This window comes from Eulemur rufifrons, chromosome 14 (assembly GCF_041146395.1).
Source record: "Eulemur rufifrons isolate Redbay chromosome 14, OSU_ERuf_1, whole genome shotgun sequence".
Lineage (NCBI taxonomy): Eukaryota > Metazoa > Chordata > Mammalia > Primates > Lemuridae > Eulemur > Eulemur rufifrons.
This window is the reverse complement of record NC_090996.1, coordinates 35,889,133-35,916,124: the sequence shown is the minus strand read 5'-3', so window position 1 is coordinate 35,916,124 and position 26,992 is coordinate 35,889,133. Positions and strand designations below refer to the sequence as shown.

Genomic DNA, 26,992 nt, shown 5'->3' with positions numbered 1-26,992 from the left:
CCACCCCCACGGCCCGGCCACACGCCCACGCCACAGGCCTCTGCCCGCGTGGCTCCTCGTGGTCCCTTCCCGTGTCCGCCCACCAGGCCGGGCTGTGCGTCAGGCTGTGCCGTCGCGAGATGGCTGCATGCAGTCGGCGCCCAAGCACAGCTGGCCCCGCGCTCCACCCGGACGCTGTGGCCAGGCTGGGGTCCCGGGGGAGGCCGTCGCGGCTGGGGCGTGGCACGGGGCACCCCCACCGGCGCCGGCTAGAGCTCCGCGGCCGGCTTGACCAGGTGGCCGCTGAAGGTGATGTACAGGTCCCGGTGCTCGCCGTAGATGGCGTTGCCGCGGTCGCGCCGGAACATGCGCACCCAGACGGAGTCGCCGGCGGCCAGCGGCAGCAGCAGGCTCTGCGCCTGCATGACGCTGCGCTCGCCGGGCTGCGCGTAGAGCACGGCCGTGGGCCGCCGGTTCAGCATGACGTGCAGGTAGGTCTCCTGGCGGCGCCAGGTGTGCACGTTCAGGCTCAGGAAGTAGACGCCGGGCACCGCGCAGCGGAAGCGGCCCGCGGCCAGGTCGAAGGCGCCGCCCAGGTTCACCAGCTCCGTGTCGAAGGGCACGGCCTCCACGTCCTCGCCGCTGTGCAGCCCCTCGCGCCGGCCCACCGAGAAGGCCGCGTAGGCGCGCTGGCACGGGGCGCCCGGGGGCCCCGCCGGCCCCTTCTGGCCTTTGCGGCCCTGCGGGCCCTGGAAGCCTGGGGGACCCTCCTTCCCACTCCTGCCAGAGCGACCTCTGACCCCTGCCTCGCCCTTCTCACCTGCAGGGGCGCAAGCGGGCCCTGGTCAGGGCCAGGCCCGGCGCCCTCCCCGCCCTCCCAGACCCCGTCCGCCAGGCCAAGGGCTGGGGCTCGAGGGTCACCCCAGCTGTGTGGCTCACAGCTGCCCTCAGCCTCGGAGCCTGTTTCCTCTTGGTCCCTCCACGTGGGAGGAAGGGTCTCAGCTGGGCTCTGACAGATGGGAGGGCTGGGAAGTTCTTATCCAAGTCTAACCTAAGTGCGGCCTGCTGTCCAGCCCACGGGACAGCGCAGCCTCTGTTGAGGGTCTCAGACCAACACGGCGTCTCCCTTCATAAGGGGACTGCTGGTTGGGGACCTCAGGGGCCCAGCCCCCTTCCCCAAGGGCCTCAGCACCCCCTGTGGGCCACAGCCCCTCCCTAGGCTGGGCTACTTCCTGTTGGAGGGGGCAGCTGGGGTCCCCCCCGGCAGGCAGTGGGGACTGGCGCTCACTGTCCCTGCCTCCCAGCCCCTCCTCCGGGCCCCAGGTCCCTGCTCTCAGCGGGGAGGGGTGTCAGCCCCCTCGGACACTCACCTTTGAGGATTGAGATGTCTATGGTGGGCCGCACTCGGGGCAGCCCCCACCGTGGGTCCCCGGCACTCACGTGGGCGTACGGGCTGGGGGCGGCCGGGGGCCAGGCCGGGCGGCAGCAGTGCACACAGGGCCTCCTGGGCAGCCCCAGGCCAGGCCAGGCCGCCGTGGGCAGCAGCAGCGCCAGGAGCACCAGGGCGGAAGCTGCCATCTCGCTCAGGGCCTGAGGAGGAGACGCCCCCGCTAGAGCCCCTGCCCCACGGCAGCCCCGGAGGTGCCCTCGGCTGGCGGAGACGGTGGGCGGCCTGGGAGCTCCTGCTGGGGTGGGCGGTCTGTGCCCCCCGCTGCTGCAGGCACCCTGAGCCGGGGGTCCTGTTCTCCAAAGCTGGGGACCCCACGCCAGGCAGGTGGAGGGAACCGTCCAAACCCAGGAGCAGGCAGCCTCCCAGGACCCCCCGGCTGGCAGAGCCCTTGGGAACGGCTGCTCCAGGGAGACACCAAGGCCCCCCCTGCCCCCCGCCTGGCCTCCCTGGGGGCTCAGTCCTGCCCCATTGGACAAGCGGCCACGTCCTGGGCTCCCAGGGCAGAGTCTGTGGGACTTGGGCGGCCACCCGCGAGGCCCCCGAAGTGGGGAGGATGGTCCTTAGCCCCCGCCAGGCCTGGGCCTCCTCCCACCCCAGCAGAGCCCACCCTGCAGCCCCTCACGCCAGGAGGGCTAGCCTGGCTCCACCTGAACTAGATGGGCTTCCCTCCCGGCTCAGCAAGCAGCTGCCCCAGGCCAGCCTGGGCCTCAGTTTCCTCCGCTAGGGCCCAGAGGGGCCCCAGCCCACCCGCCCGGTGCTGTGCAGACCTCAGCCTGGCTCTGCACCCCCTTACCATCCAGACGGCTGCTGCTGCCGCCGCCTGGTCGCCTCCTGCGCCTCTGCCCCGCGGCCGTCAAAGAGCCTTTCACGCCTGCCGGGCGCCTGCGGCTTCCTCTCGCCCGTCCAAGACCAACAGGCCGAGGGCCAGCTCCGGGCAGAGTGCTCACCGGGCCCCCCAACCCGTCGGCCGCGCCGCCTGGCTGGGGCTCCGGGTCCCTCCCGCCAGCCTCCCATGCCGTGCGTGGTCGGGGGCTGGCATCTCGGCAGCTGGGCCGGGGCTGGTGCGGGGTGTGTGGCCCCCTCTGTGGCAGAAGCCGAGCCTGCTGCCCGCCTGGGGCGCGGCGACTTGGGGGGGGCAGCTGGGAGGCCGGAGCTTCAGCTGTGCTGGGCCTGGTGGGGGGCCCAGACCAAGGCTGCCGTGCCATGCCAGTGACGCACAGAGCCCTCACACTCCGGCCAGGGAGCCAGGGCTGGACTCAGTGATGGGGCCCTCGCCCCCGCGACCCCCCAGGGGTCCAGGCTTTCAGCGGACGAGGGTGGCGCCCGGGAGGAATGGCCCATGGGCCTCCCAGGACACGGCGCGGGGCAGGGGCGGAGGGGGGCTGCATCCTCTGCAGCCCGAGGTCAAACCCACAGGGCCCTGGCGTGGTTCCTGCTCTGACCATGGGCCTCTGGACAGGACACAGCCATGCCCCAGGCCGCCTACTGGGGGAGCCGCGGACGTGGCGGAGAACCTTGGCGGTCGGTGGTGCCAGAGGGCGGGCTGTGGGCAGGGCAGGGCCCCCCACCGGGTGCCAGAGAGGAGGGAAGGACACCAAGGCAGACCCTGCCCATGGGGCTTCCCAGGGGTGGTGAGGGGATGGCAGAGCCCCCCAGCTGCTGGCCCTGGGAGGTGACAGCTCACGTCTGAGCAGCCCCTGGCACAGCTGTGTTCACCTGGCCTTGGCCTGGCGGTGCCGGTTGGGGACCAGGCCCTGCAGCTGCCCAAGTCAGCCCTGCACAACGGGACCCGGGCACGGGGGCCAGGTGGGGGCTCCTCTGTGGCTGCCCCATCATGGCCACAGTGGCAGCTCAGAAGTGGCCGGGAGGGTCCCCTGTGGTGGGCGGAGAGGGGTGAACACGCCGTGGGACCTGCAGGCTCCGGCCGGGCTTCAGGTCCGAGTCCCTCTCCTTGGGCCTCCCCCTCAGGGCTCCCTGATGCCAGCAGAGCTGCCCCCCAAAACAGAGGGCTGTTCTCTGGGGGGCACGGGGCCTCCCCAAGACAGGATGAGGGAGGAAGGGGCCCCAGGTCCCTCTGGGCCCTGCCTGGGAGTGTGTGGCAGGGCAGGCGTCCACGTGTGCACCTGCGGGCCTGGGCCGGCTCTGGGCGGAGCGGCCAGCGGTCTGCGAGGGCAGAGGGTGCGTCAGCGGCAGCAGGATCGCGCGTCTCGTCTCGGGGACAGAAATAGCCCTGGCTCAGACAGGGCCGCCTGCATCACCCTGGCGACGGGGAGCTCGGCCGAGCCTCGTGGCCCCAGGGCCCTCCGTGGACATCCCGCAGCGGCATGGGGGGGCGGCACCCCTCGCGCCTCACTCACCGGCCAGGAGGGCTGTGCTGCCGCCTGGCGCTGACGGGCGCACCAGCAGGGCCGCCCTGCCCTCACCACCGCGTGCGCCGGCCGTGCCGGAGACGGGTGGCCGCCGAGCGTCAGGATCTCATTGCTGGTGTCCAGACAGCCAGGTGTGGCAAGCGGCCCCCGTGTGCCCCAGCCCAAAGGTGGCCTGAATGTGGGGAGGGCCGGGCTGAGGGTGCACAGCTCCTGTCACTGCCACCGTCACCGCAGACCCCGCTGCAGCAGGCAAGGCCAGCGGTGGGGGAGGGGTGCACGAGCGCCGACCCGAGTGACCACAGGGGTGGCCTGTGCCAGGCTCAGCCCACGGCGTCCACTCCGGGGTGCAGAGGCCACGCTGGGCTCGGACGCTGGGGGAGCCGGGTGCTCTGCAGCGGGCGGGGGGTGGGGCGGCGTCCTCCGGCCCTGCACTGTTCTCCTCGCGCCTCCCCGCTGCCCGGAGGGGTCCTCCCCACCCGGCCCTGGTGGGTCCCTGACAGCAGGGGGCCCACGGACCCTCCCTCCCCGGGCGCCCTTCTCTGCGCGATGCCTCAGTTTGGTTCGGTGTCCCCAGGACAGCCCCGCGTGGCACCAGCCCCCCTCCCGCTGGGGGCCTGAGTCATCCCTCTGCCTGGGACCCCGGTGGGGGAGGGGCTTCCTGGACAAGCCACCCCCACCCCACAGCAGGGGGTGGGGGCACTCAGGCTACGGGGACCCCCCCAAGGGGCTTCTGGGCAGGGGGCTGGGTCCTCAGCTGCCTGCGTCCAGGTGGCCTCAGCAGGGGTTGGACAATCCGGGGTCAAGAAGGGGTTCAGGAGGAGGAGGGGTCCCTCTAGGCCCAGCCGGCGGCAGCTGGCCTGTGTCATGACCAGGCAAGGCGGGGCGCCAGGGACAGACTTTTGGGGGCCTCGGCCTGTCTGCAAAACGGGGGCCCATCTCAGAGGGTCCCGCCGGTCATGGGATGGGCTGGGGCATGGCGGCTGCGGCCTCCCCCCAGGAAGCAGGGAGGGGCTGCCTGGGTCCCACACCTGGCCACAGGTGCCTCGCTGACCACCCCGCCACTCACACCTCTTCCTCCCACATGGCCCGGGGCCCAGGGAGGGGCTGTCTCGGTGGGCACCAGGCTTAGAGGATCTGGGACCTGCGGGCTTGGCACTCCTGTGCCTTGGCCTGTGCTGCGGAGGCCAGGCCCCCGCCTCCAGGAAGCCCTCCCTGCCCCGCCTGCTCACACGTGCCAGATCTCCCCGCCCCCGATGCTGATGACTCCAGAAAGGCTCCTCCCTCAGGCACATCGGCCCCTCCCACAGCCCAAGGCGGGCCTGGGAGTGGCGTTTCCTCCCAGGCAGTGGCTTCCCAGGCGGGGAAGAGAGGTCTGAGTGAGTCCCCCAGAAAGGCACCTGCTCCTCCCCTCCCAGCACCCCCCAGCAGCAATTTCCACTTTGCTGACCCCCCAGCCCAGCCAAGCTGCCAGGCTCAGGGCCAGGCGTCTGTGGGGAGGGGGCTGCTGCGGAAGGGGGTGCTGTCTGGATGGGGCTCAGCCTGGAGGGCCCCCCCACACAGGTGTGCTCAGCAAAGGAAGGAGCTGCAGGCAGAGTGAGCACCCCGTCCCGAGAGGCATGCAAGTATGCCAGGGCCTTGCAGAGGGGGGTGGAGTGATGCCGAAGTCCTATGTGGTGTCCCAAGGACGGAGACTGTGGGGTGAGGGGGCGGAGGAGGAGCTGGCACTGGTGGGGGCCGACAGGCAGCTCTGGCCACGCCCCCCAAGGCGCGACCCTGGTCTCCCACGGCTGGGGCGAAGCCAGGCTGCATGGGACAGAGACGCCAGCTGGGCGGCGGCACCAGGACCCCATCCGGGCCACGGGGCAGGAAAACTAACGTGCTCTTTATTCGGGGGTGGGGGACTCGTGGGCCGGGTCACTGGTAGCCCGCCAGCTGCAGGACAGTGGGGTAGCGGGCGCGGTGGGCCATGCACTTCTGGCGGTCGATGAAGAGGCTGTTGGTCTTGACCGCGATGTCCTTCTCCAGGCTCATGCGCGTGTCTTCCAGGTTGCGCAGCGACTGCTCAGCTTCCAGAAGCTTCTCCCTCAGTGCCGCGAGGGACATGTTCAGCTCCTCCACCTCGCTCATCAGCCTGCAGGTGGGGGGACGAGACCAGCTGGGAACCCTGGGCAGGGGTCCTGGCCGAGACGCCCGGGGTCCCAGAGGGAAACCCCCAGAAAAGTGGCGCTAGGACCACAGCCCGAGGCTCAGGGGGCAGAGGGAGGCAGGGGCAGGCGGGTGGGGCGGCGATGGTGACGTGGCCTGGGCACCTGAACTGGGCGGTGTCTCGGCACAGCTCCACGTTGGGCCGCTGCGAGCGCTGGTACAGCCGGGTCTGGGCCACGCGCAGCGGCGCCTCCTTGTCCTTGATGGCCTGCTTCAGCGCCGCGACGTTGTGCTCCTGGTCCACTATCTCCCGCAGGGTCTGCGGGCCACACAGAGTCCGAGGGCCGCGGCTGGGTCTGGGCGTCCCCTGCACACGGGCAGGGCTGGCCCCTTGCTGCCCCCCAGGCTTCGGCCAGCAGGGCAGCCTGTCTGGTGGCTCTGGGGGGGCTCAAGGAAGGGGAGCCATGTGCGGCCACCTCAGCCTTCCCCACGGCCCCCAGCCCTGGCCAAGGACTCAAGGGACTCCGGGCAGCAAAGGCCAGGCTGAGTCAGAGCCCTGCCAGCGCGGCCAGGCTCGGTGGGGTCACCCCACGAGGTGGTCCATGCCCCCCAAACTGCCTCCTGCCTCCATCCTTCCTACGCCTGAGAGCACCTCCTGAGCGCCACCTGGTGGCAATGCCCGCGCACCACCCCCAAAACTCTGCGGATCTGCACATGCTCAGTGAGCACCCAGACGTGCGTGCACCTGCTCCCGGGCTCCCGCATTCTGTGCGGGGCAGGGGGGGGGCCACAGGAGCCTGGTCGGGGCCCACCTTGTTCAGGTGGTTCTGCAGCTTGTGGCGCGCGTCCTCCAGCTCCTCGCAGCGGCGCTGGAAGGCCAGGTTGACGGCGTCGCACTGCAGCCGCAGGTCCTCGGCCGCGTCCCGCAGGACGCAGTCGATGAGCGCGCGCAGGTTGGCCGAGGCCCTGCGCTCCCGCTGGGCGCCGCACAGGTTGTCCTGGGTGAACTTGGCCCAGGTCTCGGGCGTGGAGGCGCTGCGGGCGGAGCGGGTGGCGGGTTGGGGAGGCTCCGGCAGGGCCCCGCCCACGCCCCGACACCCTCCCGGTCCCCGCCCCCGGTCCCCGCCCCCCGGTCCCCACCGCCCCCGGGCCCCGCCCCCCGGCCCCGCCCCCGGCCCCGCCCCGTTTGCTGCGCGGCGACGGCGCCGCCGGCCCACCTCTCCGCGTTGGCGGCCGAGTGCGGGTGGAACTGCACGTCGGTGCTCTGGCTGCCGTAGCGCGCGCAGCGCTCGTCGATGTTGTAGGCCTCCACCTTGTCCGACCAGTCCAGCTCGCAGGTCTCCTTGTGCTCGAGGTTCAGCCTGGGGGCGGCGGGCGGCTCAGCGCAAGGCCCCCCCCCACAGTGGGTCCCCTCGGCTGGTTGGCGGGTCCAGGAGCCCCCCCCACTCTGGGGCGGATCTGGGCCGGCTCCGTGCTCAGGTCCCCAGGCTGGGCCCCCCCCTCCCGCCCGCCCTGAGCCCCGTGGTCCTCCGCATCCTGCCCCAGCCCCCAGGGGCGAGGTCGCCGGACCCACCGGATCTGGTTCACGGCCTGCGCGATGGTTCTTTTCAGCAGCTCCTGAATGTTCCGGACGAGCTCCGCCTCCTGGGGGAGGAGGCCCCTGAGCTCTGGAGCCCACCGAGGTCCCGCTGGGGCCCACCCTGCTCGGCCACTTTCACTGAGGGTGGGGCCCGAGCCCGGCGTCTCTCTGGGTTCATTCTCGGCTTTTGAACCTTCTTTTTGGTGTAAGTGGGGTGTTTTCTCCCGGGGACGTCTCCAGGTGGCTGGGAGGGTCACCTAGGGGCAGCTTCCCACACACCTGGGCTCTGGGGACATCAGTGCCAGGGCAGGTCCAAGGCCTCCCAGCCCCGGGGACCGGATGCCCCCCCGGGGCTGCCCCTCGGGGCTCTGGGCTTGCAGGGGCCGTCCTCAGCCCCGGAACGCAAGCTGCCTGGACGCCTGCGTGTTCCACGTGGGAACAGCCCTGTCCCCCGTGACTGGGACTCTCTCCTTGACCTCGGGCTGCACCTGGGGGCATTGGGGTCCTAGTCCCACGTGCCTCTGTGGGGGGGTTCTGGCGTCTTTCCGACCGGTGTCAGTCTCACCACTGGGCAGGGGCAGGAGAGGGAGGGAGGGACCCAGGGTTCCAGCCTGGGCCTGGGGGTGTGGCACGGGGGGCTCCCTGAGGCCCTGGACCCGCTGCCCCCCATCCTGCAGCAGTGGTGAGGCCCAGGCCCTCTTCAGAGCCAGCGCCAGCAGCCAGGCCTGGTACCGCCCTGACCCTCACGGCTGCCCCAAGACAGGTCATGCTGACTTCAGAGGGGACAGGGGCCATTTGGAGGAGAGACAGGACCTGGGGGGGGTTCTTTGAGGCCAGGGCTCCTTGTAGGGTGAACGGTGCCAGCACCTCCCACCCGTCCGGACTGCGGCACTGGCCCGTGCCTGGACGTCCACCGTGGGAGCAGCCGTCCCCGCCAGGGGCGTCCTGGGGTGCCCTGCGGCTCAGCCCCGGGACCTCAGGGTCAGGCTGAATTTGCCTGGACTCCAGTGGGCTGGGGGGGGGTCCCAAAGGAGACAGTTGCTTGAAAGTGACGGCCCAACGGGGGAGAAACCACCCCTGTGACTACAGGGACAGGCGTCTGAGACCCAGGGTCCCGTGTGCAGAGGGCGTGTGGGCTGGCGTGTGCCTGCACACGGCCACGCGGGGCACGGGGCCCACGGCCCCGCCCGGGCCCCCCAGCCTGAGCACCGCCCCCCGCACCTTGAGCAGCTCCAGCTCCACGCAGTCGCGCACGAGGTCGGGGTGCTGGCGGCGCTCGCGGCACTGCAGGTTGTCGGTGGCGATGCAGAAGGGCAGGGCCGTGGCGTCCAGGGCGCGCTCCAGCCGCCGCGTCTCGGCCCGCAGCAGGCCGGCCTCGGCCGCCAGGTCGCCGCCCTCGCGCCGCAGCTCCGACGTCCAGCAGTGCATGTCCTCAAGCCGCTGCCCCACCTTGCGCGTGGAGTCCTGCTGCGTGCGCTGCGCCAGCGCCTCCGTCTCCGCCGCCAGCTGCCGGCTCTCGTGCCGCTGCCGCTCCGACCGGTCGCGGTCGGCGAAGGCCTGGTGGTAGCGGGCGTAGCAGTTCTGGAACCACTCGTCCTCCAGGTACTTGGCCGTGCGGAAGCCGGCGGTGGCCAGGCCCGAGGACGTGTGGGCGCCCGTGTTGCGGGCCACCTCGTACACCTTGGGGGGCAGCTCGCAGGGCGGCACCGACTGCGGGGCCGGCTGCTTGGTCACCAGCACGTCTGTCTGCGCCATGGCGCCGGCTGCCTGAGCGGGGCCGGCGGGGAGCAGGGGTCGCAGGGCACGGTCAGCTGGGTGCAGTCAGTGGGGCAGCACCAGCCACTCTGTCCCCAGGGCAGGACACGGCTCCTGGTCGCCCTGGTGACACTGTACACACCAAGGGCCTCTGGTTGCTGGGCAACGGGGATTCCCCCCCCCAGTGGTGGGGAGGGGGTGTTCCGGAGGGCAGAAGGCCTCTTAAAGGGCCAGGCAGGCTCAGCCCCCCGCCCTTGGCCCCACCACAGCCCAAGCCGAAGCGGTTCCTTTTTCCCAGAGGGCCCTGGGGCCGGCCAGTCCCGGCCTCTGTGTCCCATCCCTCCTGGCAGGGCACCCTCTCCCCTCAGTGGGTCGTCCAGCCTCTGCTTCCTGGGTCCGTCCTCTCCCCTCCTCCCGCACCAGCTCTGGGCTCAGTTGTGAGCAGAGCGAGGCGGCTCTGCCCACCTGAGGCTCCTCTGGGGCGGAGGGGCCCGGGCTGCTGCAGGTGGGTGCTGGCGCTGCTGCTGGCGGCAGTGTTCCCACCGTCTGCAGCCCTACGGGCGTCCTCTGCCTTTCCCCGTGGCTCCAACACCACGTGGTCCCACGTCCAGGCCCCCACCTGTGCCCGCACTTCCCTCCTCCCACCAGGACCTACCCCAGGTGAGCTGCTCTTTGGCGGGGAGCTGAGGTTGGCCTCTGATGGGTGTCCGGAGTCAGACGCCCAAATCTGCCCCACGGCAGGCGGGGGGAGCTCCTGTCCTGGGAGGCTGTCCCAAGGTCACCCAGGGCCAGGCTGCAAGGCTGAGGCCATATGGGCAGGAAGCCTTGGCCCCAGGCAGGGCACACAGGATGTCCCCGTCCCTGGGCCGGGGGAGCTCCCAGTCCGGGGCAATGCCCAGTGCGGCCACCAGAGGGAGCCAGTGTCCGTGGGATGCACCCTCATCCCGCCTGGACCACCCTGGCCTGGGGTCCTTGGCCCCTCCACCCTCCGCCTCCCTGGAGACCCCACCACGCAGTCCTCGGAGCAGGGCACCCACCCCTGTCCCCGTGCAGGCCCTGCTTGTCCTGTCCCCACGGCCCCACTGCCCCTCGCTCCGGCCACAGGAGCTCGAGCCCTGCGGACACGCCTGGCCCCGGGGCACACCCAGCCCACGTGACCTCCCCACAGCGGGGCCGTGGCATGTATGCCCTCCAGCACACAGTAGGAGCTTCGCAAAGGTGGGCTTTGGGGAAGGCAGCCCCTTCCTGACCCCGATCTCTGTTGCTAAGGAGACCCCCCCCCCAGGAGGCACGAGGCCCCACAGAGACGGGAGACGCAGCAGGACCAGGTGGATGAGGAGGTGAGGCCGCGTGTGGCGGGGCAGGTGGGGCCGGGGCTGCAGCCCAGCGCCTGTGCCCGGCGAGGCAGGCAGCTCATGCCTGTCATCCCAGCACTCCGGGAGGCCGAGGCAGGAGGATGGGTTGAGGCCAGGAGGTGGAGGCTGCAGTGAGCTGTGATGATGCCACTGCACTCCAGCCTGGGCGACAGAGCGAGACCCTGTCTCAAAAAAAAGAGTATGTGGCTTGGTGGCCTCAGCACAGTTGGCATTGTGCAGCCATCGCCACTGTCTGGTTCCAGGATGTGTCACCCGAAAGGGGCCCTCACCGCTCGTCAGCGCACCCCGTCCCTGCGCCGCCGTCCTGCGTCCGCCTGTGGTTTGCTGTTCCGGACGTTCCGTGTATGTGGAGTCGCACAGTGTGTGGTCTTGGTGCCCAGCGTCTCACTGAGCGTGTTTGCAGGGTTCAGCCGTGTCGTAGCGTGTCGGCGCTTCCCGCCCGTCCACGGCGAATCCCAGTCACAGCACGGCTGTCGTGAGAGACACAGCAGTGGACACGCCTGTCTCCAATTCCGTGGGTCGTTATTATTTTTGATACTTGGTAGATGCCACTTGCAAAATCTCGATGACCGTGACTTTCAAACATGGAGACGAAAACACGGCTGGGCACGTGGGGGCTCTTATGCTCCACCTTCCTGGTGTCTTAAAAATAACGAAACCTGAAAAGCTACCCGCCACCACCACACCCCGTCAAACCAGGGAAAAACAGCAAAAGTGATAAAACCCGGTGTGTGCAGAGCTGCGGTGAAACCCGCACTTGCCTGTGTCGTGGGCTTGTCGTGAGAGGGAATTTTGCTGGGTGCTCTCCAGAGACCTGAGCTGTTCCCGCGGCAACCCTGGCCCCAGGAAATGACTGCAAGGAAAGGGGGAGTTTTTACAGAGAAATGAAAAGGGTGTTTGTACCGAGCTGTATGGCAGTGAAATTTGTCATCGGGAAAATGTGGGAAGAGATCAAGCGTCCGGCAGTAGGGCAGGTGCAGCCGCAGCGAGGACGGGCTCCGTGGACCCCGTGGACTCGGCGTCTGGGATCCGAGACACAGACGTGTGGTGCGTGCAGAGGCGTCGCAAGGCAACGCTGTGCCAAGCAGGGGGCACAAAGCCACCTGGCGCTCTACCTATGGCCTGAGGGGGCGAGGTACGGAGTGAGCCCCCCACCCGGCAGGAGGAGCAGCCACGTGTAGGATGCCGCCCGGAGCGGCAGAGGGGCGGGGCCCGGACTTGGCCCCCGGGAGCTGGACGGAAGCCGGGCGGCTGGGACAGGCCTGGCCATCCCGACGGGGTGGCACAAAGGGAGGACCTGTGGGCCCGGGGCTGGTGGGGGATCCCTGGGGACAAAGCTTCGTCCCTCCTGGCCCCAGGGCCACAGCGCTCCCGGCCCCACGTGGAGCCCTGGGAACTGCGTGGACCCTCCATCTGCGCTTCCCCTGCCCAGGTGACCAGGGCCCTCCGGGCGGCTGCCCCAACACCCGCGTCCCCAAATGGGGGTGGCTTGGGTCAGGGCCCCTGACAACCCCGGAGGGGATCCAGGGCATGAGGACAAGTAAGTCACAGAAATGACAGGCCTCTGTCACCACAGCAAAGTCTGGCCATCCTGACAACCTGGGCTGGGGCTGGGTGGTCCTCAGTGTCCTCATACCCCGCCCCTCAGCTACAGGTGCCTCATCACACCCATGCTGCTCCCATCCTCGAATGCCCTCCTCCAGGAAGTCTGCCCTGATTGCCCCCGGCAGTCTCTGGACCGGCTCTGCTCCCCCGTCCTCAGAGGGCAGCTCCCAGGCACGTCCCAGCGCCTAAGCCTGGCTGTGGTGAAAGGAGCTGGCTGAGGAAACGCGGAAGCCCAGGCTCCGGGTTCCAGCCGCCACCTGTGGGCGGGCAGGGAGGCGGCCGCACGGAGCACCTGCTGAACAGACGCCCAACGACATCGCACCAGCAAACGCCGCCCTGCCCACGGGGCCTCTCGTCCCTGCTGGCAGCGTCGCCCGGTGGGTTTTAAGACCAAGCCGAGGCCCTGCTGGGCGCTGAGAGGCTCCGTGTTTCTGAGGGGACGGTCCCGGCTGAGCTGTGTCCCCAGATCAACGCGCTGAAGCTCCAACCTCCGGGACAGCAATAGGAGGCGGGGCCTCTGGGAGATGTCGGGGTTAGATGAGGGGACTGGTGTCCCTGGGAGAGGAGACGCCAGGGACCTCGCCACCCTCCCTCGCCCTCCTGCCACTGAGGACACGGTGTCTCCAAGCCGGGGGCGGAGTCGCGGAACCCTGACCTGGGACTTCCAGCCCCAGAACTGCGAGGGGCTGAGCTGCTGTGGATGCCGCCCGTCCTGGAGGAGTGTCACCGCTGAGCTGCCTGGACCCCTGCCCCCTCCGCGGGCTGGGGTGTGGCTGACGGGGCACCCAGGGCAGAGCCCCAGCAAGGGAAGGACGTGCCACAGCCGGGGAAGGGGGGGACATGCCACTCAGCCCCCAGCACCCGCGACGCAGGGGCCTCCTCGTGGTGCCCGGGGCGCCCGTGGGGTCCACCGCGTGAGTCGTCTCTCCTGCCCTCGCGGTGCCGCCCGGGGGCCCTGCTGATGCAGACTCTTGAGGCCTTCTGGGGGGACACCGGCCCCCCGGGGGTGCACTGTTCCGGGCCGGGGCATCCTAAGCCCAGGGCTGCCGTCTGCCTCCGCTCAGCGCCTCTGTCGGACCAGCCGAATCCCTGATTCATCAGCTCAGTCTCATCTCCGAAACCTCCTGCAGTTTCCCGGAGAACAGGACTAAAGACAGGATTTAGCAGAGATTGTGTGTCTGCCGGAGCGGGGCCAGGAACAGGCGGCGTGGCAGAGGCCACGGAGGGGCTCAGTGGCCGGCAGTGAGCGTGGCTCGCGCATTGACCGGGCACCGGGGGAACAGCCCACGCAGGGGGTCCCCGGGCCCCGCGCCTGCGCCACCTCCCCCACACAGATGCGGAAACTGAGGCTCAGAGAGACCAAGTCGCTCCCTCACGCTGGGACCCCAGCAGGCAACGGGATTGGGGGTGCCACGTGGCCACCCGTGAAGGCTGTCAGAGCTGCCCGAGGGCTGGGCGTTCTCCCAGGGCTTGTGGCAGTGTCGTCCTCGGGGACCCAGCCCAAGGGACAAGGTGGGGGCAGCCCAGGGAGCCGCCCCTCACTGGACCCCAAGAAAAATCAAATGTAGGGGCTGGAGGCCCCCACGCCCCACGCTCTCCCCAGCCCCCGGCACTGGGCTCCCAGCAGCCGCCACCCGGCGACAGGAGCCCCGGCCCGTGGGCCAGGCCAGGACCGGCTCCTGCCCCTAGGAGGGGAGGTCTGGCCTCCCAAAGGCCTGCCCTGCAAGTTCGAGTCCTCGGTCCTGCACCCACTTGGATTCATGTAACAGTAATTTATGTAGACTGCTCGGAAGTTTCCAGATGAGGGGCCCCGCCGCGCCAGGTCTGCTTGCTCACCCAGGCCCGAGCAACTGAGGCGCCTTCCCCCACCCGGGAGAGGCCGGGACGGAGAGGCGGCCGCACCCCAGGTCTGCCCAGCACCTCGGCTCCTGTCAGCCGTGGGGGGCCGTGGTGGCCGTGGTGGCCGTGGTGGCCGTGGTGGCCGTGGTGGCCGTGGTGGCCCGTGGGTGGCCGTGGGTGGCCTGTGCATCTGTGTCCCCCTCCGGTCCCGCCTCCACCCCACCCCTGCAGCCCACCACGGGGCGAGATTTCTGACCGGAGCAGGGGCCGGCATGCCTGGGCCTCAGCCCCGTCCCGCACGCCCACAGCCCGCGTGGCCGGAGCCCAGGGCTGGCAGCGCCGGCCTCTCTGGGACCCCAGCATGGGGCGCTCACGCCCCTCTGCCACTCTGGCAGGCGGGGGCTGCTTGGGGGAAGTGCCAGGGAAGCAGAGGCTTGTGGGTAAGTGAGGGTAACCTCGGGGACTGTCCCCAACTTTCCTGCATCGTACTGGCTGGGCCTGGCGGGAGCTGGGGGCCAGGAGCCTGTGTCTGCAGCTTGTGGGGTGCACCTGAGATGCCGGCAAGGGGGGCTCTGAAGGCAGAGGCGCGAGGCGGCCCCACTGCAGGGTCCCCCGAGGGCCCACAGTGGGTGCCGTCTGCGGGGCCCCAGGCACCACGGTCCCCCCACTGCATCCACCCTGGGCAGGGCCCCGAGACCCGAGTGGAGTTGGCTGGGCGGAGGGGCTGGTCCTGGCCCCGGACGAAGACCCCAACCAGATGGCCACGCAGACCCTGGTCCCGTGCCGCAGACCCTGGCGGTCCCAGCGGAGGTCTCGTGACTTCACAGGCGTGTCTTTCGTCATCTGCGCCTGATTCCCTGCGGGGGTCCCAGAAGGAGGCCGGGGGCAGGGCAAGTGCCCGAGTGAGGCTGGGCACGGGGGTGGCAGCTGGTGGCAGGGATGGAGGAGCCCCCCAACCCCGTCCGTGTTATAGCCCAGACCCCCAACTTGGCCCCCAGCCCCACATTCCTACCTGGACCCACCCCCCAGCCCTGGGAAGACCACCCTGGAGGGAGGACCCTCCCGCAAGGCAACAGCCGCCTGAAGGTGAGGCCCCGGAGGGGTCCTGCCTCCCCACCTCGAGGGGCGGCCCCGCCCTGCCCCCCACCCCCCAGTCCTGGCTGGCCTGGGCCACCGTGGCCTCTCGCGGCGTCGGGCGGGCAGCCTGGGGCTCCAGCAGCTCCTCTGAAAGTGCTTCTGTAGCAGCCATCAGCTGGCCGTGGGCGGAGACTAGGGGCCGTGCGTGCGCAGGTCAGGTGCTGACAGGCCAGGAGAGCGTGCATCCCCCTACCCACCCCGTCCCGCCGCCCCGCAGCCTCCCGGCCACCCCCACGAGGCTGCAGGTCAAGGACACAGGTGCCTGGGTAGGGGGGTCTCTAACACACGCCTGCCCTGGGCTCGTCTGCCAGCCAGGAGCCCCCACACCCCTCCCCGCTGGCCGTGGTCAGGGCCCTTCTCCTGGGCGGTGGGGCCGGGGCCTGAAGCCCACCAGGGCCGGGCAGAAAGGACTGGGACCGGGTGTGCATCGTGACTGGCGGGGTCCCCTTGTCATGGCAGGGGAGAGGCGCTGCTGGCACCTGGTGGGTGGAAGCCCGGCACACAGGGTGGTCCCAGCGGGGGACTGCCAGGCCCCGAATCGGCGGACAGAGGGGGGACGCAGCCTCTTTCCTGCAGGAGGAGGTGAGAACCGGGCCGTTTGCAGAAATCCTCCCCGCTGCGGCAGGAGGAAAGGGAACCCACACTCCCCGGAGTCGGAGTCGGGGTGCCCCCGTGCTCAGCCGGCCCCAGGGCGTCCCCAGAGCATCAGAGGGGACGGAGGTCCTGGGCGTGGCCGGGGAGACGGGCGGCCCCCACCTGCCCACCACCGCGAGGACGGACGAAGACGGAAATAGGCCCGCAGCAGCCCGGCTCCACCCAGCACTTAAGCCCCTGGAAATAGCTGCTGAGCAGTGGGCAGACGGCCCCAAAGGCCCTCGGGGAGCTGCTGGGCTGATGGATGCACTGGGGGCGTGCGGCTCCACCGGGAGGGAGGAAACAGCCCTGAGCCGAGCAGACGCCCAAGGTCACTTGGCGGCCTTGGGGCGGACGAGGGGGCCCCTCCTGCCCCTCTGCCCTCGGCCTCCCTGTCCACACCCCCCACCCCCACTCAGCCTCCGGGCGCCCCCTGCCCCGGCCTCTGTGCTCCTGGGCGCCCCTGAGGCCCTGCCTCCCTGGACAGATGCTTCTAGAAGGTTCTCTCAGGGTAGAAGGCAGCCCCTGTGCCCGGCGCTGCTGAGGCTCCGAGCCCCTCCCCGCAGGCTGTGGGTGCAGAGTCCCCAGGCGGCCTGGGCCGAGGACACCGTGGGAGGGACAGGGGGAGGGGCCCTCAGCCCCAGCCACCCAGACCCCGGCCACAGCTGCCACCGGGCAGCCTGGGGACACGTGCCCACCGGGTCTGGGCTGTGGGGAGGCTCAGGGCAGGGTTGGCGTCAGCACAGGGCCCGGTGTTTTCCGTTTTCCTGCATTCCCTGGTGACGATGAAACAAGCAGAACCAAGAACAGGGTGTTACTACTGTTTTTAGGGTCAAGTCAGATTGTTCCCAAGGCCAAGAGGAACAGGGGTGGGCAGGTGATCCGGCACGGGGAGGCCTTGCACACGGCCGCACATGGCTGCACGCCACAGCCTTGCACACGGCCGCACACGGCCGCACACCACAGCCTTGCACACGGCCGCACACGGCTGCACACGGCCGCACACCACAGCCTTGCACACGGCCGCACACCACAGCCTTGCACACGGCCGCACACGGCTACACGTGGAGGCAAGCGCAGGATTCCACCTCGGAGAGGGGCTGGCTGTGCCCAGGGCCTGGGGGCTGGGGCTCAGGGAGGGGCCGAGGCCGGCACCCCTGGACAGCCGCCCCGGCAGCAGGCAGCGGACTCACCGAGCTGGCCAGGCAACGTGGCCCAGGCCCCAGGCTCCGCAGGCCCACGAGGGACAGCTGGGAAGACGTCAGGAGGGTCAGACCGGCCAGGACTTCAGGCCAGCGCAGTGGCTGCCCTCGTCCCAGGCACTGGCCCAAGTGTGGCTCCAGAACCTTCCAGGGAGGGTAGGGAAGGAGTGGCTGGCTGAGGGGACCGGGGGCCTCCCAGGAGGAAGGACGCTGCCCCAGTCCTGCCCTGGTGGGTCTGAGAGGGTCGGTGCCCCAGGTGATTGGCGCTGTCACTATTCCAATGGCTCTGACTGCGGGTCCCTCCCAAAGTGGCCTCAACTGTAAGCTTGGTTCCTGCGAGTTGGTGTCCCCTCCCGTCTCGGGGACAGGTCCAGGCCTGAGGCCTGAGGGTCCCAGCTGAGGACCTCCCTGGGGCAGCCGCACCCCAGAGGCGGCGTGGGCAGAGGTGGGCTCCAGGCACCCAGGGACGGTCCTAGGGAGACACGGGGCAGGGACCATGGAGCCACCCTCGCCCGCGAGCCCTGCAGCGATGAGGACAGAACCAAGGAGGTTTGTGCCAGGTGCTCTCGAGGCGCCGGAGTCAAAGGCGGGGTTGCGTGGGGCCGGGCCCGCGTTCTCCGCGGCTGCAGGCTCTGCCGTGCGCCCGACGGCTCGGGCCATTCACCACGGACTCAGGTCACGACCCCCTCCCGGGCCCTCGGAAGAGCAGGAGGTCTCTGGGAGTTGGGCCCCCCTCTCCACGGGGTGGCGTGAGGACAAGGGCAGGGCGGACCCCCAGGGCAGGGACTGGCAAGGCAGGTGGCCCGTGACGGCCCCTCTCCCTGGGGCGGGCAGGCTCTAACAGACGTCAGCGCCGGGATCGACCTGCGGCCCACACGAGAGCAGTGAGCACCGGCCGCCAGACCCTCCCCGCGGCGCTAATGCACTTTGCATCGCTGTAAACCTTGGTTTCCTTCACGGAGACGGAAGGGGGCCCTGGGGACCCCACCTTGGCAGAGGAACAGGCGCCTCCTTCTAACAAACAGCATTTGCTCCAGACTTACGGGAAAGTCTTTGGGGGGGGCACTGCTGGGCTCTGAGAGCCTCTCCCAGGCGCCAGCCCCCCATGCCAGCCCGTGCCCTGGTCACTCGGCCCTCCGGGGGCTCCCAGGCTGCTCCCACCCTCCTGTCTCCCTCCAGCCTCAGGACCCCAGCACCCCGCTGCCCCGAGCCTCCTGTGCCCCCTGCGGCCTCCCTGGCCGAGGGCGCGCTGGGAACGAGGCCCATTTCCGCGAGGTCAGGGCCAGCCCCAGCTTCCCCCGCGAACGGAGCCCCCCCGTGGGTGCCCTGCTGGTCACCCGCTCACCCCCGGGAGGCCGGGGGTCCTTTCAGAGGAAAACTGGCTCTTCCCACCCCGGACCCCTGCTCACGGCTGCAACCCCCCCCCCCCGCCACGTTCCCGCCACCCACGGGCTCGGGGAGCCCCTCCCCCCAGCCCGCCCTGCCCAGGGTGCCGACCGTGGGGAGCAAGGGGGGAGCTTCGGGGCACAAGGGCCCAGAGTGGACCTGCGTCCCGGGCGGGGGGCCGAGGAGAGTGGCGTCTGTCCCCACCCCAGAGACAGGCCCCCGCTTGCCAAGGCCGGCGCCGCCCACGTCATCGCTGGCTCTTAATGGAGCCCGCGGCTCCCCGCCCTGAACTTTGGCCTGCGGACCGTGATAGACGGTTATTTTTAAACCCCTTAATGGTGCGTGAGGGCCCCGCAGGCTTCGCCGTCAGATACTCGTCCTCAGACCAACAGGCGGAGTCCCGCGGGCCAGGCTGGCCCCACCGCAGGCCCCACCGTCCTCCCCCCAGATCAGCCCGGAATGCTCCGGAAGCTACCACAGACTCAGGGCAGGGACGTCGTGTCTGGAAGGACACAGTTGCTGGGTCAGGAGAGGCCGTGCCGGGCCGGGGTCCTGCCCAGAGGCTGCGGGGAGGCGGCATCGGGCAGGAGGGCTCTGGGACGCGGGGGCCACGGCACCAAGGCGTCCACGGAGCTCTCTCCTGTCCCGTCAAAGGCCCGGGGCCCCCACAAAGGGCAGCCTGTGGCAAGCGGGGGTTCCGGGGTCCCCAGGGGAGCCTGGTTGGGGTCCTGCAGCCCCTGCCTCCAGAGTCCCTGGTGCTGGGAAACGTTGACCCAAACGCCTTCCGAGGATGACAGGCAAGCGGCTCTGGGCAGCAGGCCACGGTGGCTTGATCACCTCTCACGAGCGAGGGGTGAGGCTCCCACCTCGGGTGGCTCTCGCTGGGCCAGCCATGGGTCCCCGTGTGGGGCTGACCTGCCGCACGCGCACACGTGAGGCTGGGGTCCCCGGAGCCAGCGGGGCCTCTGTCTGGCCCTCCCTTCAGGCCCAGAAACTCGGGGCTGCCTCAGTTTGCCCACAGTGCTCGGGGGGGGCAGGGCCACAGTGTCTCGGCTCAGAAGGAAAATCCTAAATTTCTGCCCCAAAGGGCAAAAGCCCCAAGCCCATGAAAGGGAGGCAGGGGAGGACCCCACAGGCCAGGGCAGGCCCTGCAGGGGTTCCCAGGGGCTTCCCAAAGAGGCGCGGGGTCACCCACAGGAGCCAGGCCCTGCGGGCTCAGTTGCTCATGGCGCCGTGTGGGGGAAGGGCAGGCACTCTCGCTCGAGGTTGCGGGGACACCGTGCGCACGCAGGACCCCGCTGCTTGCCCTCTCTGTGCTCAGCCAGGCCCGGCCCAGCCTGCAGGAACCAGCACCCGACACCTCCTGCTCAAGAACCATCTGTGGTTCCCCATCGCCTGTAACAGCCGCGCCCACCCCACGCGGCACCCCAGCCCCTTGCGGGCGCCAGCTCTGCCCCACGGAGGCCGTGGCACCGGGCAGGGCGGGGCCAGGCCCGGCTGCGGGTGCTGGCTCAGGGCCTCCCCTACAGAAGCCTCCGCATTAGGCACAGCTGCCGGCACTTGGCACTGGCCGGTGAGCACACCCCGCCCTGGGAGCCCAGCCACGAGCCGTGAGCCCAGAAGAGGAGCTGCCAGAACCCACGTGCCCCGTGTGAGTCCGCGCGGCCCTGCCGGGCTCCTCTTCGCTGCCGAGGGCCCGTCCCCCAGGCCACCGGCTGGCGGGGCCTGCTCCTGAGACCCCGGCCCACGGCCCTCACAAACCGCAGGGCCCTTGAGAGGCAGCCTCAGCTGTGGGTTTCTGGGGTTCTGGCTGTGGCCCCCGCAGAACTGGAGAGCCACCAGGCCACCCGGCACCAGGCACTTTGGGGGAAACTGAGGTCTATGGCCCAGGCTGTGGTGCCCCGCCCACGGCAGTGTCCAGCTCAGAGCAGGCTGCCCCTGGAGGCTGGTCTCGGCCCCAGACAGCCGGGAAGGGCTGTGCCCAGGCAGAGGGGAAGGCAGCCCCCGGGGTTGTTTTGGGTCCTGCGGGAAGGTCCCCCGACCCTCGGGCCTGGAGCTCCACCATCCGAGCCCCTCGGCCTCTCAGTTCCAAGTGGCCGGCAGCTGCCAGGAGACCCTCGAGAGCCCCTGTCCCACGAGCAGAGCCTGGGGTGGGCGCCCCTCCCTGCCCCAGACCCAGAGCAGCCCCAGCAGGCGGCAAAACACAAGTGTGTTCCACACGGTAAGAGAGACACACGATGTGTGTGGCGGTTGCCTGGCAACCCCGCTGAAGGCGCCCAAGACCTGCACCCACGCAGGCCGGCCCTGCCTCGCTCAGCACACGCGTGTGGGCTCCGGCTCGCCAGGCCTCGGGCCGGGCTCGGCATTCAGGGCCGGCCCCTCTCGGGACGGGCCTCGTCCCTGTCCCCTGGGGTGGGCTCCGGGCTGCAGGCCCCATGGCGGCCCGGAACGGGGGTCTCGGCCAAGTCTGCTGGGCCTGGGGTGTCTGCTGCCAGGGCTGGTGGGGGGACAGGACTCTGGATGCACCTCCAGGGACAGCTGTGTCCCTTCCGGCCCTCCTGAGAGCCTGGGGTCCTTGGGGTGGGGGGTCCTTGGGCCCCGCTGAGCCGCCCAGACCAGCCCTTTGCAGGGCCCTCAGGGCCTCTGTGGTCTGGCGGTGGGAGTGGTCCACGGGTCTCTCACCTGGAGACTCCGGGGCACCTCCAGGCCCAGGTGCGCCTGTTTGGGGGAAACAGAGCAACGATGTTCCCATTTCAAGGCCGTCAGCCCCAGAACCGAACAGTTTGGGATCAGACCTCCCCTGCGCCTGCTGGGGGAGGGGGTGAGGACGGAACCCGGGGTGCTGGGCGCGGCCGGCAGCAGACGGAGCCCCGAGGCCCCTCCTGACCTCCCACATCTCCCCGTGGGGGCCCTCTGGGCACTGGGGTCACACACACACTGGGGACCCTTGGCCCCAGTTTGGACCCTCAGGGCTACCCCAGCTCCTCCCAGACCACGCCCAGGGTGTGGCCCTACCCACTGCACGGCTCGGTGGCCCGCTTGGTGGCCCCCTCGGTGGCCTATGTGCCCCGGCCTGGCCCCCCCGTCCCTTCCCGCCTGCTCCCCTGCCGGCTTGTCCTGGGGAGGCCACGGAACACCCCGAGGGTCCTTAACCTGCTGCCCTCGCTGTCCCCAGCTCCCTGCCCCTGTGGGGCCACCGTCCCCATGCACGGCCACTGCCTGCAGACCCCAGCCCTGCGCTGGCGTCTTTACACGGCATCACCTTCCTGATCCCCAGGGTGATGGAGGACTCGGACGCTGCGGGGTTTGAGGAGACGCCGCCTCCCTCGGGACGGCGGGAGAACCAGTGCCCTTGAACCCCAAGGTCGGGGTTCAGCCCGAGCTTCCCCGTTGGGGGCCAGGTGGAGACTCAGTGTCCCGTGTTCCCTGGGGGTGTCCTTGCTCTGTGCCACCTCCCCTGTCTTGCCTGGGACCCCCAAAGCCGAGACCAGAGGGGAGCTGGTCGGGGCGCGGCTGGCGAGGCACAGGCAGGTGGGGGCCATGATGGGCCCCGGGCAAGGCTGGCGGCAGGAGGTCAGGGGAGCAGCCCCCACACCGGCCGCGCGGCTGGGCCTGGGCAGGCGGTCCCCCCGCTCTGCTCAGAGCCTCCCGGGGTGGGGGCTGGGCAGCACCTGGCCGCCAGGTGAGCCGGGCCTGGGGCCAGAGGGCCGTTGGGAGGGAGCTCTGCCTGCTCTTCTGCCTGGGCTCTGGGCGCTCGGTCCCCGGCCCAGCCTCTGGCCGGTGTCACCAGGCCCTCACCACAGGCGCCCATGGGCCGTTTCCATGGAGACCACCCCCGCCAGGCCACCCAGCCTCCGTCCCCAGAGCAGCCCGGGCTGCAGCGATGGACCAAGGCCTCGCGGGCGGGGCAGGTGGACACTGAGGCTGGGCTGGGGTCCCTGTCACTCCACAGGACACAGGCAGAGCCACCCCTGCCCGGGCACAGCGGGGCCAGCTGCTCCGGACACCCCCCACCGCCCCGAGAGCGGCCAGGGCGCCGCAGGCAGCCACAGCAAGGAAACCTCTCCTGGGTGGGGTGGGGTGTGCGTGGCCAGGGCACCCAGCGTGTGTCCCCCCAGCAGCGAGACCCCGCCCAGCCCCGCCCTGGGGATCAGAGGCCCCTCTGCCTCCGGTTTCCAGGGTCTTTCCCCATATTGAGGGGTCACCGTGCGCAGGGACAAGCTCGGGTTTTCAGGGTGTGGCTCTCATGGGGGTTGAAGACTGAATCGGGGTGACTCAGTGTCCAGACGGGGAGGGACACTCTGGCTGGGAGGAGTGACTGGTGGGCGGCTTGTGCTGTGGACCCTGGGGACATGGAGCTGCACATGCGTCCCGCAGTCACCCGTGTGCTGCGCTGTGAGCGGGGACACATGGGACGAGTGTCACCCAGGCTTGGTGCTGGGATGTGTCCCTGGACACTGAGTAGGAGCCGGACTTTCTTCCAGGTCCCTGATTCTGCGCTCCCTGCGCCCTGCGGGCCAAGCCCCTCGCCGCCCCTCGCCGCAGTCCCGGGACACGGCTGCAGCGGGGCTCGGTGCCTGACACGCCCCGGTCACGTCAGCCACACGGGCCACTGCGGGTCTGAGCTCGGGGCCTCCTCTGGCCCTGCGGGGACTCCAAGTCCTGGGGACCCGTCTCTGAACAGCGCAGGGACCACGCGTCACGGGCTGAAGGGCCCCTCCCCTCGGACGCGGGCACCTCCCCACGCTGGGACGTGGCCCGATTGGGGAAGGTCTTTGCGGATGAGATTACGTTAAGAGTCTTATGATCGGATCATCCGGGGTCATCCGCGTGAGCCCCAGATCCAATGACAAGTGTCCTTGGAGGACACAGAGGAGACGCGGAGGAGGCCATGTGGGAGTGGAGGCAGCGCCTGGAGCCCGTGGCCACGGCCAGCGTGGAAGGCCCCCCCCCAAGAGCCCCCGACACCTTGACGCTGCACCTCTGTTGCTTGAGCCCATCCCACGTGGTCATTTGTCACAGAAGCCACAGGAACCCAACACGCCGTCCTGGATCACCAGGGATGGAGACACCAGGGCCCGGGGCCCCTCCTGTCCGCAGAGAGACGTCACCCCAGAGGCCAAGGAGCACCTGCACCTGGAGCTTCCGGAACGGCCCAGGCTCCCGCATCCCCACCCCCGCCTGCCACGCCTGGCAACGCTCCCTGCCCAGCGAGAGGCTGCCTGCTGTGGGGACGTCGGTGTTGACCCCGAGTCCCTGGGACATGGCCAGAGCCCTGCCCTAGGCTGTTCGGGGGGCTCCTGCTTCTCGCAGACCCGAGGGGCCTCGGCAGCCAGCACGAAGCTCTCGAGCAGCCGGGCCTGAGCTCCGGGCCCCCCCTCACCTCCCGCACCTGCTCCTGGCCTCTGCCCTGGAGGGGCCGGGCCACCAGGGTGCGCCCGCCGCGGGCAGGAGGGACGCCCCACGCTCCGCCGCGGAAATCCCAGGAGCCTGGGAACCCTGAGCCCATCCTCAGGTCCGGGTCCCGGGACGGTGTCCCCTGCGGGAGTGGACATGTGTGTGGCACTCGCCTGCACGTGGCTGGACGGACACCGCAGGCCTCCCCCGTCTGGCCCGGGGCCCGCGGTCGGGAAACCCCAGGTCTCCGGCCACAGACTGGAAGCCAGAGCTACGCGTCGGGTTCCTGTGGCTTCTACAACACAGGACCACGACCTGCCAGGCTCGAACAGACATTTATCCTCCCACGGTTCTGCAGCCAGAGGTGCCAGTCGAGGTGTGGGCAAGGCCCCCGCCCCTTCCCGCCCCCTCCCGCCCCCGGGGTTCCCCAGCCCTGGCCGGTGGCCACGTGGCCTGTCCTCTGCCTCCCCACGGCCTCCGTCCCGCCTCCTCAGCCTCCTCTCCTCTCAGGACGGCAGCCGCTGGGCTAAGGCCACACAGACACCGCAGGGTGGTCCTGTCCACATGTCTTTAAGTTAGTTCCGTCCGCAAAGACCCTTTCCCCATAGAGTCACATGCACAGGCTCCGGTGGTGGGACGTGCCCGTGTCTCTGGGGGGCCCCACTCAGCCCCACAGATGAGGGGGGTCTCAGGGCCCCTTGGCGAGTGGAGGCGTGGCCAAAACACCTGCAGAGAGCGGAGCTGGCGGGGAAGCTGATGCCGAGGCTACACCGGAAGCCCCCGCGGCCCTCCCAACCGCTGCCGGCCTGCCCAGGCCCTCACGGACGCAGCCCCACCAGGCCGCACTGGGCAGGTTTGGGGACCTCCGTGGGCATCCGTGAGGGCATGACAGGGACCCCCGGATCTGCTCGCTCCAGGCGGGGTGGACACAGGGGCCGAGTGTCCCTCTGCCGTGGGTCTGGCCCCAGCCCCCCATCTCGAACCCGAAGGTCTCTGGCAGCTACAGACACCCCCACAGTGGGCCCCACAGTGCCCACCCTCCAAGCTCTCCCCCACCCCAGAATCTGAGCCCCCCACTCCCACGGGCAGCAGCAGACCCCAGCCACACTGGGACCACCAACACTGGCCCCCCACCCCGTGGGGTGGTGTTCCCAAGGAGCCGCCTGGTTGGTTCTGCAGCTGCTTCCTCCGGATCACACGATCACAGATCACAGATCACACGATCACAGATCACAGATCACACGATCACACAGTCACACGGGCTGAGATCAAACAACCCATTATCGCCCGTCCTGGGGGAGCGTCTGGTGCCGGAACGACTGCAGACTGGCAAGCGAGGAGGGTGGACGTGGGGACAGGGCTGGGAGACGTGGGGGGCTGGGCGAGGGACGGTGGAGGTTCATGGGGGCGTCATGGGGGGCTGTGGGATTATGTGGGGGTGCATAGGGGGCACGTGGGGGCACGTGGGGGCCGTGGGCGGTGGGTGCACACACGCAGGACCTGCCTCTCATGCAAGTGGACCACACACAGTTAACACCTTCTACTTCTAGCACATTCCGAGTGTTCACCTCATGCTGGCCCTCAGCCTGCCGGGGGCAGCAGAACGTCACCGTGTCCTGCTGGGACCAGGGGTCTGCCCAGGAGGGCCCGAACGTGGCCGCCATGGTGTCCAGGGGCACCTGAGGCCCCGCGGTGACAGCTGCCCCCAGGCGCAGCTCGAGCAGGACGCGGGACAGCTGCCCCCAGCGTGGGAGCCCAAGCCCTGCGGTGGGCCGTCCACGGCATGGGGCGCGGAGGACCAGCCTGCCCCGCCCCACCCAGCTGTGTGGACCCTGTGGGGCCTGGCTCAGGGACATCCTTGTGGGGGCGGAGGGGAGCAGCCCCCCTACTCTGCCGGGGCCGGAAGACCACGCGCTGCCCAGGTCTGGGAGGAAGAGGACAGGAGAACGTTGCGGCCGGTGGCTCCTCCTGTCCTTCAGGGGCTGCCACAGACGGCGTCTGCGATTACCCGAGGGGGGTCCAGGCCCCCAGGGTGACACCCAGGCTCTCCCACGGTCCCAGCTTCAGAGTCAGGGCGGCACCCTGAGTCCGTCCAAAGGCCCCGAGTCAGAACCTCGGGCTGAGCCGGCCCCAGCGGCACCTCAGACTGAGCTGCCCGCGTCGCCCTGGGAAGGAGCCGCAGCCCCTGCCCGGCCTGGAGGGCAGGGCTGGGGGACCGGCCGTGGCGCCCAGCCTCCCTCCCGGCGGGACCTGCCGCCCGACCGCAGGCCCTGCTGCCCGCCAGCCGACAGCCCACCCTGTTTAAATATTTAACCCAGTTAAATATTAAACCTCTTCCAAGTCCCAATTACAGTCGGATCGATTCTCTGCTGTGGCCTGGCCGTGCCCGCCAAGCCGGTGCGCTGCCTCCCCTCCCCCGCAGCGGGCGGCAGGGAGGGGCCTGGAGTGGGGGGGGTGCTCACAGGTGCTCAGGGTGTGACAGGTACAGCCCTGCCCCACCCCTGCGACACCCTGCCCCATCCCGCGGCCCCATACGCAGGCGCCAGGCGGAGGCAGGTGGGCGAGGGTCCCCCCCCTGGGCCCCCCCGACCCCATGTGCCCAAGGAGCGCGATGGCGGAAGCAGGAGGGACATTCCGGACGGCGCACACCGAGCCTCCGCCTCCCGCGGCGCCCCTGCCTTCCCGGCGTGGGCAGAGGTGGACGGAGACCCTCCCTGGCGTGGGGGGCTGAGGGCCAAGGCCGAGTTCTGCTCAAAACTGGTTTGCAAACTGTAGGATGCTCTGCAGTTCTGAGGAGGACGAAGACGACAGTGTCACGTGCTCCGCCTGCAGCTCTGCACACGGCGCGCGAGGCTGCCGGTGTCTCCAATTCACCCGCACGGGGCACACGTCACCCCCCTTTGGCAAGTTGCTGCTGTCACTCGAGCCGGCGTCACCCGCCGGTGGGCAAATGCGCAGTTACACGCTTTACTGACGTGAGCCACGCGCAGCACACGACTCACAGGTGGCAACAAGCACGTGACGCTCTCCGCTATAAACCCCGCGTGGCCGACCGCGTCCGGCATCTGCCGGCTTTGCCCGACCCTCGCATCCGCGGCCAGCCCGAGCGTGGCCGCCACCCAACCGGCAGGGCTGCACCC

The 26,992-nt window shown here is 70.1% G+C and overlaps 2 protein-coding genes across 2 annotated transcripts; both read right to left on the bottom strand.

Annotated features, from left to right (window-relative positions):
• Window positions 1-248: 248 nt before the first annotated feature.
• C1QTNF8 (C1q and TNF related 8) lies at window positions 249-1,557 on the bottom strand. Its single transcript, XM_069487207.1, has 2 exons — window positions 1,350-1,557; window positions 249-799 (listed from the first exon to the last, which is right to left on the bottom strand). The coding sequence occupies exons 1-2, from the start codon at window positions 1,555-1,557 to the stop codon at window positions 249-251; spliced, it is 759 nt and encodes a 252-aa protein (XP_069343308.1).
• A 4,107-nt stretch (window positions 1,558-5,664) lies between these two features.
• LOC138394516 (tektin-4-like) lies at window positions 5,665-9,277 on the bottom strand. The gene is made up of 6 exons (XM_069486548.1): window positions 8,744-9,277; window positions 7,517-7,587; window positions 7,161-7,304; window positions 6,756-6,978; window positions 6,108-6,262; window positions 5,665-5,929 (listed from the first exon to the last, which is right to left on the bottom strand). Exons 1-6 carry the CDS (start codon window positions 9,275-9,277, stop codon window positions 5,713-5,715), a joined length of 1,344 nt encoding a protein of 447 aa, XP_069342649.1. The 3' UTR covers window positions 5,665-5,712.
• Window positions 9,278-26,992: the final 17,715 nt, after the last annotated feature.

Bases quoted from the DNA above. Each gene is read 5' to 3' on its own strand.
- LOC138394516 (XM_069486548.1), bottom strand. From the start codon at position 9,277: ATGGCGCAGACAGACGTGCTGGTGACCAAGCAGCCGGCCCCGCAGTCG. The intron at 7,588-8,743 runs GTGCGGGGGGCG...CTCCTCCCCCAG, and splicing joins TGGAGCTGGAGCTGCTCAAG to GAGGCGGAGCTCGTCCGGAA. The intron at 5,930-6,107 runs GTGCCCAGGCCA...CCCCACCTGCAG, and splicing joins CGAGACACCGCCCAGTTCAG to GCTGATGAGCGAGGTGGAGG.
- C1QTNF8 (XM_069487207.1), bottom strand. From the start codon at position 1,557: ATGGCAGCTTCCGCCCTGGTGCTCCTGGCGCTGCTGCTGCCCACGGCG. The intron at 800-1,349 runs GTGAGTGTCCGA...GCGCCCCTGCAG, and splicing joins AGACATCTCAATCCTCAAAG to GTGAGAAGGGCGAGGCAGGG.